This window comes from Vigna unguiculata, chromosome 3, assembly GCF_004118075.2.
Source record: "Vigna unguiculata cultivar IT97K-499-35 chromosome 3, ASM411807v1, whole genome shotgun sequence".
In the NCBI taxonomy this organism is placed as follows: Eukaryota; Viridiplantae; Streptophyta; class Magnoliopsida; order Fabales; family Fabaceae; genus Vigna; species Vigna unguiculata.
Window position 1 is genome coordinate 41,476,871 of NC_040281.1, and position 23,135 is coordinate 41,500,005.

The 23,135-nt window shown below is 31.8% G+C and overlaps 2 protein-coding genes across 4 annotated transcripts; both read right to left on the minus strand.

Annotated features, from left to right (window-relative positions):
- Positions 1–2,472: 2,472 nt before the first annotated feature.
- Positions 2,473–6,112, minus strand: LOC114176038 (glutamate receptor 3.6-like). 3 transcript variants are annotated; one of them, XM_028060941.1, is made up of 7 exons: positions 6,009–6,112; positions 5,513–5,793; positions 4,062–5,401; positions 3,693–3,970; positions 3,570–3,601; positions 3,048–3,454; positions 2,473–2,969 (listed from the first exon to the last, which is right to left on the minus strand). In XM_028060941.1, exons 2-7 carry the CDS (start codon positions 5,775–5,777, stop codon positions 2,529–2,531), a joined length of 2,763 nt encoding a protein of 920 aa, XP_027916742.1. In that variant the 5' UTR covers positions 5,778–5,793; positions 6,009–6,112; the 3' UTR covers positions 2,473–2,528. The 3 variants fall into 3 exon arrangements, with proteins under 3 accessions (XP_027916742.1, XP_027916741.1, XP_027916743.1); XM_028060940.1 differs by having other exon boundaries at positions 5,513–5,788; positions 5,928–6,055; XM_028060942.1 differs by having other exon boundaries at positions 5,928–6,050.
- Positions 6,113–12,904: 6,792 nt separating this feature from the next.
- On the minus strand, positions 12,905–16,132 carry LOC114178981 (probable serine/threonine-protein kinase sky1). The gene is made up of 4 exons (XM_028065152.1): positions 15,950–16,132; positions 13,587–14,369; positions 13,463–13,510; positions 12,905–13,393 (listed from the first exon to the last, which is right to left on the minus strand). Exons 1-4 carry the CDS (start codon positions 16,130–16,132, stop codon positions 13,082–13,084), a joined length of 1,326 nt encoding a protein of 441 aa, XP_027920953.1. The 3' UTR covers positions 12,905–13,081.
- Between the last annotated feature and the right edge of the window lie 7,003 nt (positions 16,133–23,135).

Sequence of the window (23,135 nt, forward strand, 5' to 3'; positions counted from 1 at the left end):
ATTACCAATGGGATAACTTTACATCATCTTAATAGTTTTAGTTGTGCTCATGTCATGAATGTTTTTCTATTAGTATTGGTAATAAAATGCTATAATATAATTATATGAATGTTTTTCTATTAGTATTGGTAATAAAATGCTAAAAATTGGATTGTTGCCATTAGCACATGTATTTTCTTTTATTCGTGATAAACATTTATTAAACTATAAAATAGTTTTTATTAAAAATGATTATAAAAATATTATTAAATACTTCTTTTTATCAAAATAATTATTTAAATTTTAAAAAAAGTTATTAAAATGATTAAATGGTAAAATAATTAAATTTGGACCGACCGTAAGAGAATAAAAATAAAAATGTAATTATTTGAGTCTAAAGTAAATTTTTACTTAAAACATAATATATATATATATATATATATATATATATATATATATATATATATATATATATATATATATATATATATATATATATATATATATATATATATCGATCATCTTTATATATATAGAGGTATAGATTAATAGAAAATTAAAAAAAAATGCAAATAAATGATTAAACAAAAATTTTCTGTCTTACTTTTATATTTATGTGTCTCAAGTATATAATATATATATATATATATATATATATATATATATATATATAATAAAAATAATTTTGTAAATTTGAAATATCAAATAAAAAAATATTTAAAGAAAATAGTATTAACAATTAAATTATTTTTCTCATGTAATATTTTTATATTATATTCACGTAAAATCTTAGGAAAAAATTCTTATTTTTTGACAAACCAAATGAATTTATGGGAATTCAAGAAAAAAAAAATCCAACAAGTATAACTTTTAATACAATCTTACCAATATGTATCTATCAAAGAGCTAAAATTCTTTTGAATGGATTTATCTCATCATGAGAAGACCCTTTCCATATGAAACATTATGAAATGTTTGGATTTAATTATTAGGAGTTTATTAGCATTTTGATGAGAATAGTTTTAATTTTGATGAAAGCCTTTACATTCATAATTACTTTCCAAAATTATTTCCTTATGATACTTCAATGCTGTCTTCAAATAAAACGATTTTTCTTTCATTATTGTTAACACATTTTAATATTTACATCACGGTCATTTGTTAAGGTATTCTAAAACTAAAACGTTACTCATAAAACGATATTGTACTCCATTGTCATTAACTCATGTCATCATAATACCTCATTCCAATTTCACATTAACAAGAAAACTTTTTGATTTTAATGTTAGATTTGAATTTGATTAATAAATGAATTCATAAAACAAAAATAAATCTATAAAAAAGATTTGTTAGAATCAAATTTAAATATTTAATAAAAAAAAGTCATTAGTAACACATTGTGATTAGGAAAAGTTTGAATTCTTGAAAACAAATTACATGTGAACACTTGTTGATGTATGAAGAAATCAGAAAATGGTTGAATGCAAGTGAGTTAAAATATATGAATGAAATACTATCGTTAGAAAGCTTCTCTTCTGCATTTTATCGACCGTTAACTAAAGTCGTCAAAGTGGGTAAGAATTCGTGAGTTAATCTGATCCATCATGGGTATGGACCGGGTTGGGTTAAAATCTTTTTACAAATGTTAGTACGGATCAATTTTTGACCTGACTCACCAAGAACTCGACTCACCCGGGTTGAATCCGTAGTGAGCCGGGTTGGCCCACCAACCCGTATGGTCACACACATTATGTTGGGCTTTGCAATGTTTTGTTTTTTTTAACCAAACATATTAGTGGGTTGACAAATAGAAACCTAACTCCAACTCCAAATAGATGGAGATAAAGAAGATGCTTCAAGAGATGAAAATGTTCTAGATTTATCCTTTCAAGAATCTAATATTATAGTTGGATAAGTGACAAGAGTGCTTTGATCTTAGATAGTAATTTGTTTTTTGTTTTCTAATTTTGGTTTGTATTGGAGTTTAATATCATTTTGAATTGTATTTAGATTATGTTGAAGTTTATTTAAATTTTAATCCGAATTATAATTTATGACTTAAAAAAAATTATATTTTATTTTAATAAAGTGGGCTAATGAGTCAATTCGTTTAACCCACTAACCCATGATGGACCAAACCGTTCAAAATTTTAACTTACTTAAATGAAATGGGTTGGATTGACCCACTAAATAACCGATCCGTAATGAATCGGGTTAAACCAGAACGAACGATCCATTTTCACAACTCTCTGCCGACCTTCTGCCAATAACATTTCGCGGGTATGATATATTAACATTTGAAAAGGTTACCATAGAAAACCATCAACCGTAATTTTTTCCAACATATATTTGCAAAGTTTAGGAAAATTATAATTTTACTTCCATTTTTTTTACTGTCGTTACTGTGTGAATCACTAATTTTCTTTTTAAATAATAATATATTAATTAATGACTTATACTAAACCACGTTAAATCACATAAAATAATAAAAAATAAAAGTAAAAAAAATAAAATCATATTATTATTCTCCTGAAATTTATGGGTCTGGTCTAATTTTGAAGACGGACACTAACGGTGGGGCCATCAAATTCTTCTTCATGCGCCACCCTACCACTAGATCCCTTTTCGGTTCGTTTTCTCTTTGACATATGTTTGTCTTCCTCTTCTCTTTCATTGACAAAGGTGAAGAATGATCGAAGACGAGCAGAGTGTGAAGAGCCTTTGGAGTTACTGTTGGAGTGTCTGCTAAAACGGTAAACCATTCGAATAGCATAACAAAGAAGAGCAATGAAGCATGCCATGCCACTAAGTAGAAACAGACCCCAAAAGCTTTTCAGCTCAAGTCGGTCTATGCCCTGTTTTGCACCCTCTGAGCTACAAGCACTTCTGGTTAGCCATTTGTCGTGAATTCTCTGAAGATCACCATTCTCTGAAAGTTTTAAGATCGCAGTGGACATGTCAATTGCCAGGGGAGAGTCTCTCGGGAAGGCCTGTAATAAAACTCCAATTATGAATTTTTGGGTGGTGGTGAAGAATTTCACAGAAAAGAAAAGAATAAAAGCACTTACGAAGCCCCATCCCATCTTGGTGAACTCTTGCCCAACAATACCGTATTCGCATCTGGTAGCCAGGAAGAGTTCCATGTATGCACGTTCATCTATTATGGCAGTGACACCACCGTTAGCAGGACCATCTTTCAAGGCCTTTTCATATTCTGATGGGGAGTTCAGAGGAACAAGCCTTGATCTGTGTATGTTCAGCTCCTCTGTCAGATAATTTTCAGCAAAGGAGCCACTCAAGAAACCAATCCGTTCATCGCTTGTTGCTAAGCTTTCGATTCCCTTAACTGAGGATGAGAGCTGTTCCACTGTTAGGATTGAGGTCAGGCTTGCAATGTAGCTTGAATTCAGTATCAAAACCACAAACAGCCATATGATCAGCACCAAGCGACCAAGGGTGCTCACAGTTTTCTCTCCTGAAAATAATTACTCATCTTAGAGAGATTAGTTTAAAAACAAAAACTTAGATGTAAAGCAACAAAATACCCCACCAAACTAGAAAAGGAAAAGTTTCAAATTTCAACCACTTACGATGAGAAAAAAACAGGGTTGAAAAGCTAAACCTGCATAGAGATATAATTCAGATGTTAGCAATTATTTGTATTCTGTCTCGGTATAAAAGAAGGAGTCATATTTTTGGGAATAATTAATTACCATATAATGGTCACAAACTGCCTTCTGGCTGGGCCTCTGAAGTCATCATTTAAGCGACGCTCCAGAATCCATACAACAGCTCCCACAACTAAGAAAAACATTCCTGTCACAAACCACATCATTGGAGTGAATGGTCTCAGGAAAGCCCAAGCACTGGATTTCATCTTCCTTATAGGTGCCACAACAACTAGCCCCGACTCAATATATGGCTGTGTAAAATCCACTATCTTTGTTCGGTTTGTGGTAATGGTAATGTCCCCAACAACAGCATCGAACTCCTACGGGCATATTACAAGGAATTTTTATGCAGTAAGTTAGAATAAGCTCATAGAAACTGGATAACCAATGAAAATTAATTGTAACACTCACCCCAACAGTGATCATGTTGAGGAGTTTTGCATTTGGTGGGTTGGTTTTACCATCTCCAAATGAAACAAACTTGTAGGGAACGGGATAAGGCAACAGGCTGAGAGCAGCAGTGAACACATCTACGCAATAGCCACCAAACATCTCAGTTCCCTCAGTTCTTGACACAAACTCACGGTAACTAATTCTAAGTGGCACACCAATTCTCAAGGGTTTTCCATTGCTGGAAAAAACCCATCCACGTGGGGTTTGAGTTGTTTGACCAGGCCAGATGACGCCATAGAGTCCATCACCAGAAATGGAATGATTAGGAGACTCCCCAGTGTGGAGGCCAGAAGTTTCAGACCAGAAACCAATCCTCCTAATCCCACTTCCTATCACATTAATGACTTCATATGATGAATGCACTAAGTTTCCATCTTCACCAAACATCATTTGGCCCGTTACACCACTTCTGTTCACCTCCAATATTTTTTTAAGCAGCTTCTCACCATCAACAAACACTCCCATCGTATCAAGCTCAAAACTCCCCCCTCTTAACATGTTTAGACTTGAATCGTTTGAAAATGACAAAGTTCCCCCACTCCTGAAAAACGCATCCAGTGCAGAAGCAAGCACCCAAACTGTGTCGTAGGCGTAAAACCCAAAGCTGTTCAATGCCAAAGGACCCTCAACAGGATCCTTTTCCTTGCTCACTTTGTTCCAACCAGAACTAAATTTTCTTTTCATTTCTGAGTCAGGGGTATACATGCGCAAGGTGATAACACCTTGGATGTCATTCATGGCTGGAGATGTTGACAAGGATGGGTCTGAATCTATTACTGTAGAAAGCCAATCTGTGGCAATCCACACATAGCCATTTACCATCATGCCAAGTGACCGAGCCACATTCAATACATCTAGACCAAACGAAGGGTATATGTGAAGGACTATTACCCTTGATTCCATTAGAGCTATCTTAACTAGTGCACTGTTTATATCTTCCCGAGTAATGTTACCAGGCTTAAGTGGTGCTTTGTGTGATATTTTACCACGTTTCTCTGCTAGCTTATCCCCTAAAGCGGACACCCCATTTCTTCCATGATCATCATCAATGTAAATGGCTATGACATCTCTCCATTGAAAGTGATCAACAATTTCTGCCACAGCAGTCATCTGATACAGATCACTCTGCGTTGTCCTAACAAAATATGGGAACTGCAGTGAAGTGAGTGTGGGGTCCGTGGCTGCAAATGATAGGAGAGGCACTTGCATCTCATTTGCAATGTGTGAAATCACATGAGCCATCACGGAGAACTGGGGACCAATTATGGCCACAGTGTCATTCTCCATCAATCTTAATGCTGCAAAAATAAACCAACAATGATTCTTTAAGAACGTACATATTTTTCCTTAGAAAAAAGGGCAAAAGTGTATAGAGTGGAAAAAAAACAAACGTGTTTGAGAAAACCTACAGTCAACGATTCCTAGGAACCCAGTGGATAATTTGGTGTCCAACATTAAAATCTTTAGCTCAGTTCCATTAAGAATCGTTGCATCTGAGTTCACATCATCCACTGCAGCTTCTATAGCAACCTTAGCCACTCTCCCAACTGTTGAATTGAAGGACATGAGTGCGCCTACGTTAACAGTTCTTGGTCTTGTAGAAACACTGCTGATTCCCTTTGAAGGAAAGCCATGGTAGAACATGACGAGGACAAGAAACCAAATCTTTCTCATGGTGTATTGTCCTGTACTGCAAGAACATAACAAAGGCATAAGTAGTTGTAATTGTTGATTAATCAAAAAAACGAAGTTAAGAAAATCATTGCTACATGTGTGCACTCTTTTTAACTAAGTAGAAAATGAATATCTGGACTATAATAGTACTTTGAAAAATGTGAATACACAGATGATTCTGAAGGCTTCGAGTGAAATAGAAGAACACAACAAGTGTCTCCACACACTTACAAAGGTTTTGTGTGCGTAGGGGCATGCGAGTTCTGCTTGATATTGAATGCCCTGATGAAGAAGCATGGCAAGGAACCATTTTATAGCAGGGGCATCACGATTTGATGAGTTATAATATTATAGTACTATTATATGAACTAAGATAAGTTTGTTTCTCTTTTTAAACATAAAGGTTCTCTTTATTTTATCCCAAACTGTCGTCGTGGCTTGTGATGGTAAACTACGAGTAAATATCATTATTTGTAATTAATGTTTTTTTTAATATTAATTCTGTATAAAGACGCACTGATAAAAGTTATATTTATTTGTTGTCGCAATTCTGAGAAACTGTACACATATATTCCTATATTTTTAGATAAAAATAAAATATTAGTAATTATTTTGTAATACGAAAAATGTAAGAGTACTGTACACCATAACTGCATTGTGTTGCCGTGAAACAATTAAAATCTTGATTTTTAAGGTATTTTCTTATCAAGATTTTGAGAAATATTAACATTTTTTGTAACATTCAATCTAATTAGGTTGATATCCTACTTAATTTTTCTAGATTTACTAATTACATAATTCGTACTCAAATTATATTAATAATGAGATTAAGTGGCCTTAGCAGCAATTAACATCATCTTCAACAATAATGACATTCTATAAGCACTTAAATTATAAGTGGCCACTTTCACCACAAAGAGAGATGGTACTCATATATAACATTGACGTTTCACAAAGGAATAGTAACTTAAATTACATTGTGATAATGCAATAAAGTGAATATTTAACTATATTTTATAAATATAATTAATTTTATATTAATGTATTCAACACATGTTTTCTTTTATTAATTTCTCTTATTTGAAGTATATTTTTTCTTATTAGCATCGCTTGTACATATACAATGATAATGTTATTTGTTTGAAAAATAAATCTTGTGAAACAATTTTATATATTTATTTTAAATATTTTTTTGAAACAGCATGTATTGTTAAAAAATAAATAACATAAAAGTATTACACATTTTACAAAATTTTAGTAACAAAAGAAAGAAAAAAGGAATGGAAAGGATATTTATTTGAAAAGTCTTATCCTTGTAATAAATCCATCCAACTGGAACTGGCAGTGTACCATGTACATTTAAGACGACATGTAATGCTTAACCCAACTAGCACTGTACTAAACATTCAAGGCGTGTAATGGTAAATTAAAAGTAAAATAATTTTTTAACGATTAAATTGTGATGGTTTTTGTTTGTTATTTGAAGTGATATTTTTTAAGTATTTTTTTTATTTTTTTATTTTTAATATTTTAAAATCATTTAAAAAATATATTTCAAATTAAGAAAAAATTATTAAGATTTAATTATTAAAATATTATTATCCAAATTAAAAAGTCTACTATCTTTGGTCAAGTGAAAACTTTTTTTTTCATAGCATTATTCTTTTTAATAAAATTTCATGCTAAAAAATGTTTTATTTCAGCCAAATATACCATAATATACTATTTAAATTACGAAAACATATTAAAAATAAAGAGCTCATAAATCTTATAATGAAAAAATAAACTTAATTCAAAATTTTATGTTTGGGATTTTTGAAGTCTAATTTATAAATTTGGAAAAGAGTTTATGTAACATCCCAATTTCCGCAGTTTAAAACTAATAAAAATAGGGAGTTTTATCATGGTTCCAAAACAGATAATCCAGTGTACACAATATATTAATACAGTCTCACAAAAGATATGACTATAAAAATATATCACTTATACACTTAAACTAAACTAATAAACTCTATACTTAAATTGACCATTGCTAAAGCTCCCATGGAAACCTCCTCTTTAATCCTAAAACGATGGCTCTTCATCCTCCAGAAGTGCCTTTGACACTGCAACCACATCTGCTCCCACCGAATAGGTGATCATCGCAAAAGGAAACATACAACACAAGACAGGAACACGAAAAGCAAGGGTAAGCTAATCTGATTAAAGGAATCATGCAGTTCAGTTATAAACAGAAACCATGCAATCTTTCTCTTTATCACCAGAATCATATAGACCATCACAACACATATACATGACTCTAGACTCAATATTTGGATTATGTAAGCGACATCGGATCTCTTGGTGGTTTGCACCTGTGACGGTTCCCAAACTCTGCAGAGTTTGGACACAAGGGGTTATCACCCAACCACTCCCAAGGTAAGTCTCCTTCGCGTCTGTGACTGAATCGGGTCCACAGACTAGGACCTTTTGCTACTCCTCCCGACATAATTCATTATACTCTACATGAGCCTTAATGGTTATAGGAGCGTCAGGATACCAACCAAAACTGAGTCCTTATGTCCTTACATACACTAAAACATTCCTCTTAGAATTTCCCTTGAAATCCTAGTTCAACCACTTCTTCTCATATTCCAACTTCATGCAATTTCACCACACATATTACCAGTCATAACAATTCATGCATATCGTAACTAAGTTCACATTTTAACATTTAAACATAGCTTCATCCATTAGAAACAGAGAGATAACACTCAGCTACAGAGGTTCTCGCCCAAGTTGGAAGGTCTCGCGCTTAGGCGAGTCATTCTCGCCTGAGCGAGGCTCAAAACAGAGAACAACCCAAACTCTGGGCGAATTCTCGCTCAGGCTAAGCTGTCTCGCTTAGACGAGAGTGACTATCGCTCAAGCGAGACTGGCTCGCCTAGGCGAGATCTCGTGCAGAAACAGGGGATGAGTTTCTGGTATTTTGGCTCAGGCGAGAGCTGCTCGCTTAGGCGAAAATACCATATTCTCAATCTGTTCTCACATGCAACAGTAAAGAAATCTAGCACAATCCAAGCATACACTCAATTACATAGTTCAAGCACTCATACAACAATCAATCATGCAATTCAATGTCATCAGAATGATTTCTATACAAAATTCAAGTAAAACAATTAGCTTCCCTTACCTGTTATCCTGTTTAGACAGCTTTATAAACGTTAACGCCTTAAAACGTCAACACCTCTAACTCCACAGGATGCTCTATCTACACATAGAAACATCACAAGAACGATCAAGACATACCGTTATGATCACTGATCAGCAGAAACTCATCAGATCAGCAGAAACTCATACTGATGATTAAAACGTCGCATGCAAGTGGAAGAGGGCTTGCATGCAACAAAAAATAGAAAAAGACTAAAAAGAGAGCGAAAACTCAACTTACGCGAACGAAGAAACTGATCGGTCCAATTTGAAGAGCTCGCCGAGAGGATCAATCCTACGGTCTCGGTACTTCAATCAGACGACCAGAAAGAAAGAACCTCTAGAGAGAAATCAGAGAACTCTAGAAGAGTGGTTTCTAGAGAGATTGTGTGTTTTAAAATAATGAAACTCGTTTATAATAATTTTATTTATACTAAAACCCTTTTAATATTAAAATAATCGAGTCTCACTATTTTTAAACCACTACCACTTTTAAAACGTCATTTTCTAGGGTCTTACATTTTCACAATAGGAGAGTGTTATGTATTTTTGTCTTTTAGTGTGGAATGAAGGGTGGAATAAATATTTAATTTAGTGTTTACAAAATTTAATTCCAGTATTTAACATTTCATCATTGCCATTTTTACATAACTACTATAAGAAAATATACAATTATAGCACCGGATTTATTTGTACATGTAACAACTAACGTACTCTAAAATCATGATATTAATTCAACACTAAATTTTAAATTTACTTTAATTAAAATAATTTATTATCGACAAAACTTACACTAATATATTTTATTTTAAAATTTATTTAATTTAACATCAATTAAATTGACGCTCAATAAAATTTAATTTTAATGTTAATTTAATTTGTATCTGATGGATGCTAGTAAAATTAATTTCAAATAAGTTATAACGTCTTTATCTTTAATTAAAATAAAACGCAAACAACAAAACAAATACAAAAAGGTTGCAGTCAATGAAGAAGATGTGTGTGAATAAAATAAGTGAATCTAGATGAAAAAAAAGTATGAAAATATTTATATAAAAAAGTAAGAAAAAAAAAATATTGAATTAAAAATAATTTATAGTTCTTATTTGTTGTTACCAAGACACACAACTACATAAAATATAAAGTGGTATTGATACTAACTTAAATATAAATATTACAAATAAATAACTTAGTGTTAACTGGTCGACACAAATATAATATTAAAATATTTCAAATACTTTTAATATAATATTGATCTGATCTTTAATATTAATTTCAGTTAATATAATATTAACATAAATATGTTAAATACTTTTACTTATTAAAAGGTAACTTTAGCTTAAAATTGAGTAAGTAAGTCGACTCTATTCTTATAATATACCTTAACTTAACCGACGTATACATTTCGCATATAATATAAAATAAAATTTAAATTCGATTTTATATTTTTTAATTTTTTTGAAATGTTATATTTTACGTTGTGTTAGAATATACGGTCTACTCTGATAATATTTAAAAGTTAATTTGAAATTTGTAAAAGCAAAACTTCAACTTTAATTCCATTTTAAACCAATGCATTTCACATGCTAAAGTTCAATATATGCAATTGAAATACACACTCTAATTAAAGTCCCTACCTTAACGTAAAATACTTACTACCAAAATTTCCTCTTATGTAGCTTTAGAAACTTGAATGTGTTTCCAACCTTAAATATTTACAAATTGAATAAATTATCTTCATTTTCAACAGGTAGTAGTGACTTTCCATGTGTTGCACACTCTCAATGCGTCACTGAGTGGGTCAAGGCAACTACAATTTTCAGTTTTTTCTTTTTACAATTACATCTCTCTCCATTCAAAATTTATTTAAAACATATATTATAATCGAAATATTTAATAGAGTTATTATGCAATTCTTGACACAATCTTGATTATTCTATTTAGGCAAGTCCAGATCACAATGCACCTTGGTAGCTTGATATTCATACTAATATACTAATAAGAGTAGTATATGTTATGTTTAATTTATTTAGTGACCGAGAACAATTTTATATTCAAATTATGCGTAGGGTGAATGTTGTCTGAAAATCAATATAACAATTAATAAGTATTAATTAATTGTTTTGTTGAATTTTGAATGGACTTGTTAATTTTAAGAGATTATTTTTTATACTTCATAATACATACTGTACATGTTAAGTTTCATTTTAAATTAATAATTTTTCAATTTAATGCATTTTATTTTCCAGGTTATATTTAATTGTTGATAATTTAATTCGAATGTTTTCGTTACTTAGATGTCAACGTGAAAAATATACTGATTCTTTTTAAAATTTGATAAAAAGGAGAGTTATTTTGTATATAGTAATTAAATATAAAAGATGTCTTCCATGGTCACACTCGTAAGAAAAATCTTCTACCACAAATGTTTCTTTCGCCCCTTTCTGGTATTTCATTTTCTCTCCAAATTTAACTTCATTTCTTATTTTCTTCAAGATTTAATAATACTCTTCTATATACGGTAGTGAGTGAGATGACAAAAGAATACCTACTCACGAATATCCACAGTAAAATTGTGACAGATTTATTTGATATACATGAGTGTATATATATATATATATATATATATATATATATATATATATATATATATATATATATATATATGTAATTAAGGTTGAGTTGAAATTATTTTTTAAATCAGAGATACTCGAATTCTTGACATCAATAACTTAAAACTTTGATGATCATATTTTAATTTGAAATTGTTTTGGAGATTATCGGTGGCATGACTCAGTTTTGTTTTCTGTTCATACTAGCACTAACAACTCTGTAAATGTTGAGACCTAATAGAGATAAAGATAGATGACAATTTCATACTTTTGATGACAACACCAAATCATTACCAAGTTTCATTGAACTGCTTCATTTCATCTATTTCTGATCAAGTCAGAGCACTAAATTTATTTGTTTAATAAGTTAACTTAAAAGGGCCTCGTGTTTCACTATCCATTTCAATCCACCACTCAAACATTATACAATTCTAACAAATATTGTATTCCTATTGTTGGAGTACAACCACTTGCACAAACTAATTCAAATGAATTCTGTTTTCTTAACTTTAGTATTTTGATAGGAAATTCCTACAGAATACATTACTTTTAATTTAAAATATTTAATGACAAAATCATTTGAATAAAAATTTAAAAAGTAGTACGGATAAAAACTAAATAAAAATCAGTTCCTCATAGTTTGGTAGAAAACATTTATTATTATTATTATTTTATTTTTCCTTAAAAAATATAAACAAATACTTCAGACCTCATGTTAATAGGTGAAATCATCAGTGGATGATAGTAGGAATATAAAAAAAAACCAGTATCAGCAAATAATTCGTAATGGATAGCTAATGAATACTGTAGATGGATACTCACAGATAATAAGTACAAGTATTTTTTATATCCGCATATTAAAAGAACGGATACGATTATTATAATATCTATACTCATGGATACTTCTACTTGCTATACTATAATTTAAATTAAAAAATATGATTAAAACATTAATACATTGATTTTAAATGAGTACTTTTTATCAATTAATTTTAAAAAATCTATATTTCTTTGTAAACTACATTCAACACGGTTTAAATGGATTATTTACATTTTATTTGAAATATATGAATTTTATACATTATATTTCTATTAAATACTACGGATATCCACGTAGTAAATACTCAAATGGCAAAATAGATACTCTGCATGACTCAGATGCTAAATAGATATTTATCCAACATATATAACCATACCGCGTTAACATCCCTGACCTCATGTTAGCATATTAAACAGAAATCCCTTCTCTGTCAGTAATTTAATTGGGGAGAAAAACTTCAGACCTGACATTGGATGAAATCATGATGTTGTAAATATACACACAAATTATGTCAGAGATATCTCTGAATAAACAAAATTCTTTACTAATTTACATCTGTGTAGTTAGTCCAGTAAAAAAAAAAAAATCTTATTAAATTTGCACAAACCAAAATCAAATTACATTCAATAGTCAATCATGGGGGAAGGAAGGGTCTTGAAGGGTGAGTGTTGAATGGTTTTTCTTCACTTTCCCCCCTTGATTTTAAGATTGCTCATTCCAGCACCCACATTCTCCACACTGGATTCCTTTTTTTCATTTGACTCCATGGCCCGGATCCATGGATGTTGCAGACACTGCTGTGCTGTTGGCCGCTTCTCAGGGGCGAAATCGAGAAGTGGTAGAAGAAACTCTGAAAATTCATGAGCATCACTCTGCGCAAATTTGTATCTATCAACCAACAATTTGCTAAGTGGCCAAAACTTTAGCCTTCGAATTCTTTTGAGATCGCCATGTCTGTCAAAGAAATCCTTGGATTTTGTTCCAGCAGTAGCAACCTGCAAGATGCAAGATTAGATTTTGCATGATAGCTATTTGAATAAATGATAGACAGAGACAATTTGTACCTTCCGAGGCATCTTTCCAAGGAGTTCCATCATGAGGGCAAGGTGATCCTGAAAGCAACATAGTTTAGATATTCTACTTGTGCAGTTCTGGAATGAATAACCAAAGAATAATTAAGTATGATACCTCATCCTCACTAAAACCTTGTCCAACTTTGGGCGTAAATAACATATCACCAGTGGCAAGCTCAAAAGCAATACAAGCGAAAGACCACATGTCAACAGAGAAGGAATAGCCAGCCAGAAGTATTACTTCAGGAGCTCTGTACTGTCTTGTCTGAATTTCTTCTGCAAACTGCTTATCAGCCCAACAAGCGTTTCCAAAATCTACCACCTTGCATCTCACATCAATCCCATCAAGATTTCTCATAGACTTTTGATCTTCTGCTCCTCCCATTGAAGCTCCTCTTCCAGAGATTTTAGCAACAGCTCTCCTAGCTCTTCTTTTCAATTTTTTCTCAATAAGACTAGTAACTCCACCATTTATGCTTCCCTCAGGCCTCTCTAATATTGGACTCACTCCAGATTTAACAGGGTCTTTCGCGGGATCAATCGTAGAAATCAGAAGAACATTTTCTGGTTTTAGGTCAGTGTGGATAATACCATGTTCTCTATGCAAATAATCCAAACCAATCAAAATGCAATGGCAAATCTCCCTAACTTTATTCAATGGAAGCCCTTTGTACCGGTTATACTTTATTAGACGAAGCAAGCTATCCCCGAGAAACTCAATCACCATGCAAAGGTGCTGCCCATTAGGACCTGCGTGCTTAAAGTGATCAATCAACTGGACAACACATTTTGAATTAACATCAACGCCCTCAGAAATCGATGCAAGAACATCTATTTCATGAAGGGCAGCCTGAACAAATTGGGCCGCACTTTTCTGGATCTTAAGAGCAACATATGCCTGAAAATCCAAATTCAAAATTTAGATGAATACATGAGAATTTAGATCAATAAAGGGTAATACTTGGATCTAGTTCATAGCAAGTGCCAAAGGGATTGTGCTACTGCCAAAACACCCCTCCTGGATATACAAAACAGTGTATAATGCTACATGCATTAGCATTAGGCTTCAGTTTATCTTACCATCTTCTGTTTATTCTTTCTATCGGTTCCTATTCAATTTAAGCATTTAGCCAGATCTGTCACCATAAACAAGTGATTTAATGGTAGCAGAAGTTCTGGATCGATAAACTAGTGAGTGTATCTATAATAGACTCACAAATTAGTCTCTAACTAAAGTATTGAACTACTCTAAAGTGTGGAGTGTACTTTACAGAATAAAGTATGAAGTAATACTCATTGATTGGGCAACTCATAAGTTGAGATTGAGATATAATTTAAGCATGACACGAGAATAACAAAATATCAAACTGTTGAAAACTGCTATTGTAATTTGCCCATCAACTGTTACTTAAGAGAGATTAAATCCAACATAGCATTCAGCTTTGTTGAATTAGAACTGAAATCCAGAATAAAAATGTTTCTATATGCAGCTCACCCCAAACAACAAAACTAATACACACAAACAAAAGCAACATATATTAGTATTGAAAAGGAGCTTAACACATTTACCAAATCAGCAAGAACCTAAAAAAACAAAGAGGTGTTGCGAGCGGAGAAATCTAAGTGTTCCAGTTGGTCACGTTGTACGATGACGATCATCTGACCATGTTTGTCACCCCAAACATGCAAGATCCGTCAGGTATCTCTGACACGTGTTAAAAAATACAAATACCAGCAAAGAAGTGGCACCGACATGGGAAGAAAACAAGATTCTTCGACATATATATACACATATATATATCGCAATTTGATTCGTTCAATCAAATGTTACCCTTAAGATTTATATCCCAATTTGATCCATTCAATGAAATGTTACCCTTGAGACAGAAACCGACAACACAAATACACACATTAGGCCGAAGAGCCAATGTTTCTATAGTACAAAGAAAAAAATATCAGGAGACAGAAAAACACCAGAAAAAACATTTCACTAAAAACCTCAAATTATATATTTAAACTCTCTCTCTCTCTCTCTCTCTATCTCTCTCTTTCTCTATCTCTCCCACACACACATACGCATTTTCGAGACCACAATGAATCAGAAAAATGAAAACCTTTTAACCCCTACATAATTCAAAGCAGACAAACATGACTAATGCAACACGCAAAACAAGCACAGAATCTAACAACCGCCCTGCAGATTCAAAACTGATTGCGATAACAACAACAAAATCATATCTCAGTATCTGAGATTGACTACATGGGTCACCTGATGCTACTCAGTTCACTTAAGAACTAATTGTTCATAACGATTAAGGGGGAGGGGGGTTCAACAACTTTTCACCTCAAAACACAAATCACAAGGCAAATCAATCTCAAAAAACAAAACTTCGGATAATTCAAAAGAAACAACCCCTTTGGAAGGAAGAAACCAGAAAATGAACAGAAGAAAAAGAATTAGGATCAAACATAACATACAGATGTTGACGTATCATAGGCAAGCCAAACTGTGGAAAACTGGCCCCAACCCAGCTTCCTCTGCGCTATGTACCTGCCGCCGGCGAACTGATCGCCGACTCTGACGGCGTGGTAGCCCCCTTTCCGGTAGGAGTCGAACCCCTCATCCTCCTCTTCAGACCCAGATGAAGAAGAACACGACATCACCTCTGATCTATGGAAAAAACTTCACCTTTTCCTTCAAAACAACACTCCGAAATGAATGATCCTTCTTCTTTCTCCGTTTTGTCAGACCCAAGTTTTGTTGTGGTGTTTTCTCTTTCTTTTTAGTTTTTAAATAAATCCCCTTTTCTTGAACCCAAAATTTAAAGCTTTTGTTTCGGAGATGGGAGGGTGTGTGTGGCGTTCTGAAATCACGAGTCTCTCTCTCTTCAACAATCCTCCACTTTTTTCTCTCTGTTTTCTCTTTTGCTTCCTGCAATGTTCTCTAACGATGTGTATTTTGTGTGGGTCTTGCATTTTCATACGGTTCGTTTTTTGTTCATTTTCTCCGAAATTAACTGTTTCTTGCTCCCTTACGTTTATGCCCTTTGGCATCTGAATTTTGTATGAACAGTGCAAGGGCTTTTAGGGAAGATGAGTATTTTGGATGTTATTTTAGGTGGAGAGGGGTAATCAGAGTCCTGAAAAAGAGTTGTGAGTTGCTGCGCTTTCCTGCGTCACCCATCTGCTTCCTATCTTTATACTTTTGCCCTTTTGCGTGCTTTTTCTTTTTCCTTCACACTTGTTTCTCACCATGTGGTGCTACTGCTTCTTCTTCAACACCTTCTTTTAGCCTCTGCAAATTCAACATTATACCACCCATTTGTTTTGTCTTCTTACTTCATCACAACTTTACCTATCAATGCCTTATCAAGGCTACTTATCTTAAAGGGCAATTAAGACCAAATCCTATGTTTACTTTTATGTTTTTATGTTTTCATTCACTCATACATTGGAGTGTGTAACAAGTTTTTCAAAATATACAATAATTAAAGAGTGTACGGTCCAATTCAGTACAATTTATTCTACTGTGTTTATATTTTTTATGATAATAAAAAAAACACAGTTAACAAAGTTTATTATTATAACAAGTATAAATAACAAGTATAAAAATAGAAACAATTATTGTGGATAATTTCTGGTAGGTTATGAAAAAAAAAATGGGTTAATGAATATAAGAGTTACAAGATAAGACCATACCAGAAATTGAATAATCAAATGTGTGAAAAAGTTACTAAAATTAAAGTCTATTATTAACTCTATTTTTTATAAATGTTATTGTTATTAATTCTTGTTTTTTATATTTATTTTTTTATTTTAATAATTATTACTTTAATTAGATATAAAAAATTAAGTAAAACGTGTTCAAAGTATTTGCAAAGTGCAGTAAATATGTGACATTGCTAAACTCGCAAATCTTAAAGGTAGTTTTGAAAGTTACACAACAACATGCTTTAAGTCTTCAGTGACTTTGCCGTGTTTGGCAATTAAAGGCTTTGGGTTAAAAGTTGAGTATGGATATAATTTTAGTAAAGAATCTTCATAGTATTAACATAACATCGACTTGAATTTTGAAGGGACACGAGATCATGATAGCCAAAGAATCTCTGCATTTAATTTGTTCAAGCAACTTAAGACAACTTTGTTGTTAACTTTAAAGAGAAATTACATTTGCATGATAAATTAGTAGAATATTTTTGTAAAACAAGTGAGAGAAAAATGGCTAATGGCATAGAGATATATAAAAATTGTAATGTAATAATAATAAGGTTAAAATACTTCATTGGTCCACGTTTTTGTTCAAAAATATCAATTAGGTGTTAAGATTTCTTTTAGTCTCAATTAGGTCCATATTTTTTAAAATGCGTAACAATTATGTTCATTCTGTTAATATGGTGGTAATGGTGTTAAGGATGTGTCACAGCTCCTCATTCTATTGATTTTTTTTTAATTTTTTAAAATTTTTAAATTTTTTTTTAAATTATTCATGCCACATGTCACGTCAATATTGTACCACGTGTCAAGTCAATAAGGTGACACATGTCAAGTCATTATCTAAATCTCAATTTGGTCCATATATTTGTTATTTTGATTATATTTCAGTCCATTTTTTTTTTAATTTTCAATTTCATGATCTCCAAATTGAGATCAAATTTAACTTTTATATAAATTTTATAATGATATTTTTATTAAACATTTTGATAATATTAAGTTTATTTAAATTTTTATTTTACATTAAACTTTACCTATATTTTGTTTTAAAATTTTAAAATATTTATTTTAACTTGTTACAAAATTGTTTTAAATAATTTATATACAAATGTTAGAGTTGGTTAACAATTTTATAAATTTAAATATTAAATTTTAAAACAATTTTGTAAAGAGTTAAAATAAATATATTTAAAATTTTAAAATAAATGGACTGAAATGTAATCAAAATAACAAATATATGGACCAAATTGATATTTAGACATTGACTTGACACGTGTCATCTTGACTGACTTGACACGTGGTACAATATTAATGTGACACGTGGCATGAATATTTTTCAGAAAAAAGATTGAAAAAATAAATAAAATAATTCAAAAAAACAAGGAACTGATAGGTGACACATCCTTAACGTCGTTATCATCATAGTAACGAAATGAACCTAATTGTTACCCATTTTCAAAAATATAAAACTAATTGAAACTAAAAAAATCTTAGGACCTAATTGAGATTTTTGAATAAAAACGTGGACATTTTAACCTAATAATAATAATAACGACGAAGATAATGATGATAAGATGTAGTAGTAATACATGAATACTATAAATAAAATAGAAAATTGCGTGTACTTATCATACATATGTAAGTTATTCTTAAAGAATAAATTATTTTATAAGCTTACAAATATTTTAAATATATTAAAAAATATATTTACAGTTCACAAATATTAAATAAATTTTTATTTACTATAGGTAATCAATTTTAAACTATAAAATATATTAAGATTCAAATAAGTTAGAGGAATATTCTTATCTACTTTTTTTTTTTATTTGTCTCCTTTTTAGGATTGAAGCTCAAACCAGTGTTGAAACAAACTACTAACAGTTAATGATACTTTCTCCATATACTATTTATCAAATATATATCTTGATAACTTTTTTTTTTTTTCAAAAATATTACAAATGTTATCCGGAGGAAATTTTCCAATAAGGGTTAATCGAGTTCTCCGTTACCATATATGCCATATATTCTTTCTATGTTTTTTTCCTCCACTTGGTTAGATGATAGAAATATTAAATTTTAATTATTATCAGTATTTATTTAAAACAACATAGTTAATTTTTTAACTTATCCTCTACTATTATTTCTTTTTCATTTATGATAGCGTATAAACTATTATAAATTATAAGTAGAAATGGTAATACAATTAAAAAAATGGTAGTAATTAATATTACATTAAATTTATAAATGAAATATAAATGAATTAAATAAATTCAACAAAATGTGGATAGGTGGAAAAAAAGCATAAAAGAGTACTAGAGATTAATGATTTGTTGATTTTTTTTTTTAGAAATACAATTAATGTATTCTCTTAATAATAAATCTGTACAAAAAGCAACTGGTTAAGAATTAAATGAATATTTGGATGCTCCTAAAAAAATAATATTCACATGTTTTAATAATTTTAAATTAAAAGATATAGTTATTATTCAAGAATAATGAAATTATTAATAAATCAATGTAGTAAATATTTACATTAATACAACTAAATCTTTTCTTTATTAAAAAAAATACATTGTAATTAGGGGTGGGCAAAAAATCTAATTTTCTTGATCCAATCCACTTTTGCTCCGATCCAATCCATTTAAAATCTATTTTATTAAAAATTCAATTCATTTAAAATCCATTTTAATGGATCTAGATTTCAATCTAATCTACATTTTATATATTTTATGGATTGAATATCCATTCTATAAATCAATATTTTCAAATATGGATAATCCAAAAAATCCAATCCAAATTTTCAATTTAAATTTTTAGTTGGGTTAGGCTAAAGGTTGAGATGGACTAGCCTAATTCAGACTCAAACAGGCTTTGCTCGATGATCTGTACGGACCGAGCAGGCCCAACAACCCTGAAGGGTCAGGCAGGCCCGACGACCAGAACAGGCTGGACAAGCCTAAAGATATGAACGGGCTCGGCGGGCCTGACAAACCAGATGAGTCGATCGGGCCCAACAACCCAAAAAAGTCGAGTGAGCTTGATGACCCGAATGGGTTAGGTGGGCCTGATGACACGAACAAGCCAAATGGACCCGAAGACCCAAACGGCCTAGGTGGGCCCGATGACCGGAACGAGTCAGGCGGGCCTGAAGAATCGAATAGGCCAGATGGGCCTGATGACCCGAACGGGTAAAACAAACCCGATGAAGTGAACAGTCCAAGTGGGCCCGAAGACCCGAACGGGTTATGGGGCCCAAGGAACTGGACGGGCCAAGCAAGCTCGATAACCTAAACGGGTCAGGTGGGCCTGAAGACGTGAATGAGCCAAGTGGGCTCGATGACTCGAAGGGGCCAAGCGAGCTCGAAGAATCAAACGGGCCAACGGGCCCAATGACCCAAACGGGCCAAACAGGCCCAATAACCCGAATGGTCCAGGCAGACTCGATGACCCAAACGGGCCAAGCGGGCCCAATGACTTGAACGAGCCAGGTGGACCCAAAGACGCGAATGTGATATGCAGGCCCGAAGACTCAGATGGGCTAAGATGAGTCAGCCCGACAACTCGGATGGGTCGTGCCCGATGATCTGTACGAACTAGGCAAGTCCGACGACCCTGATGGACCGAGCGAGCTCGATGACTCTAATGGACCGAGCGGGCCCGACGACCTGGACAGGTTGAGTCGACCCGACGACTCAGACAGACCGTGCTAGATGACCCTTATGGATCGGGTAGGCCCGATGCTAGAATGGGCCAGGCAGGCCCAAAGACTTGGATGGGATAGTTGGGTCGGCATGACAATTCAGATGGATCGTATACAGACTAAGCAGGCTCGAGACCTTGATGGGTCCAACGAGCTCGACGACTTGGACAAGTTAAGTTGTGTTGGCCTTAAGGACACAAGTTTTAGAAAATTCAATTTAAATTTATTTTATAGAAAATGGATTCTGGATTTTGAACTTGATCCAAATATTTGGACTGGATTTAAATCTTGATCCAAATATTTGGATATGGATTTTAAAAAAATCCAAACTAGTTTTGATGAAAAAATGGATTTGGATCAAAAATCTAATCCAATTATTTGGATCTAAAATGGATATGGATTGGATCATTAAAAATCCAATCCATGCCCACCCCTAATTGTAATGTAGAGAAGAAGTCGTAGAAATAATTGGTTACTGTGAAATGGTCTATGGATTTTAAAGTGGATAGTTTATGTGATTTTTCTTTTTTTCATGGTTAATGAGTATCAAGATGGGTCTAATTATATTTTGGACGATATTGGTATACTTTCTCAAAAAGTTACAAAAAAAAATTTATTCTATTGGTATAAAACATGTGGATTGGGAGAACTTGATTTGGTTGAATCTCAAAAAGTTACAAAAAAAATTTACTCTATTGGTATAAAACATGTGGATTGGGAAAACTTGATTTGGTTAAATGAGGTGTTGCTAGCTAAAACTTTGGTTCTTTGAAAGTTGTTGAATAGTCATTTACCTATTGGTTTGAAGGTTCAACAAAAAGGAATAGTTTTATGCTTTGTGTTCTTTATATGGTAATAATGTTAAATTTTTCTCTCATTTTTTCTTTCATTGTTTTGTTACTATACGATTGTGGGAATATTTGCAAGAAGTTTTTTAGGATTTGTAAAGTTTTTTTTTTTTTATTTGGTTGTTCAGTTATGAAGTCTCCTTGTAATTTTTTGCTTAAAGTGATCAAAGCGTTGTTATTACTGCATTTATTCGGATGATTTGGAAGATGAGAAATCATAGTAAATTTTAGAATCCAATTGCATTTCCTTGTGTTATTTCTCAAATTAAGGAGTTAGTAAGTATAGTTGTGAATAAATCTAAGAAGCATATGTCCTTGATTTTTTTGTGTTGAAAATTTTCAATATTCAAATTAGGAGGGTACGATAGTTTCATTTATGGACGTAATATGCCAAGTTCCATCTACTAATTGGCTGAAGGTGAATATTAATGGTGTAGATAGGGGGTTGTCGTGATTTGGCTTCATATGATTGTATTTGTGAAGGAAGTCCACAGATGAATATGTAGGTAGTTTTTTAGCTTTTTTAGGGGTACAGACTCCTAATTATGCTAAGTTTATAAAGGTCATTCATGCTTTGGAGCATGCTTGGAGGGAGGGCATTGGTTGTAGGGTGATTATTCTTTAGTCTATCATGATTTTTTGGATTAATGAATGGTTCCTTGAAATCTTAGAAGGAGATGACATCAATACTTGTACTTTAGTACGCAAATGTAGTTCAAAGTTAGTTCAAAGTCTCTCATGCTTTTTGTGAAGAAAATCACTCTTCATAAGTTAGTTAATTTAATTTTCATTCATAAAGAATAATATAAGGTTTAATATTTTGCTTCCATATATTTATTTATATTTTTTCATAGTAATTATAGTTTGCTTATTTCTTAAAGTGTAAATCTCGTCATAGGTTTGATGTGGTCTCTCATATTGTTTATTATTTTATTTTATTTTTTAATAAAATTTGATATGAAGATAAAATGATTGATGAGTTTTGAAGTATAATTTAGTTAAGATGTCAAATTTCATGTGCCTAACATAATCTTATTTAGAAGTTATAAATAAATTACTTAAATCGAAACACATGTTTCTATATTTATTAATTTTGATAGTGTTGACAAAAATATATGATATACATGAAAAGAATTAAAACGCATACATGTATTTAATAATAATAATAATAATAATAATAATAATAATAATAATAATATACTTAATGAAATAAAGTTCATTGTGATTTAATGAGAAACAGACAACTCTAAAAATTATTTCATTTAAAAATTAAAATTTGTAATATAATAGTAAGTTAACAATTTACAAAGAAGAACAATTTTGTCCGAACACAAAGCCCTTTGATTTTAGGATATATTTTAAGACGTGAGTTTATGGAAAAATACATAACACTATAAATAATTAA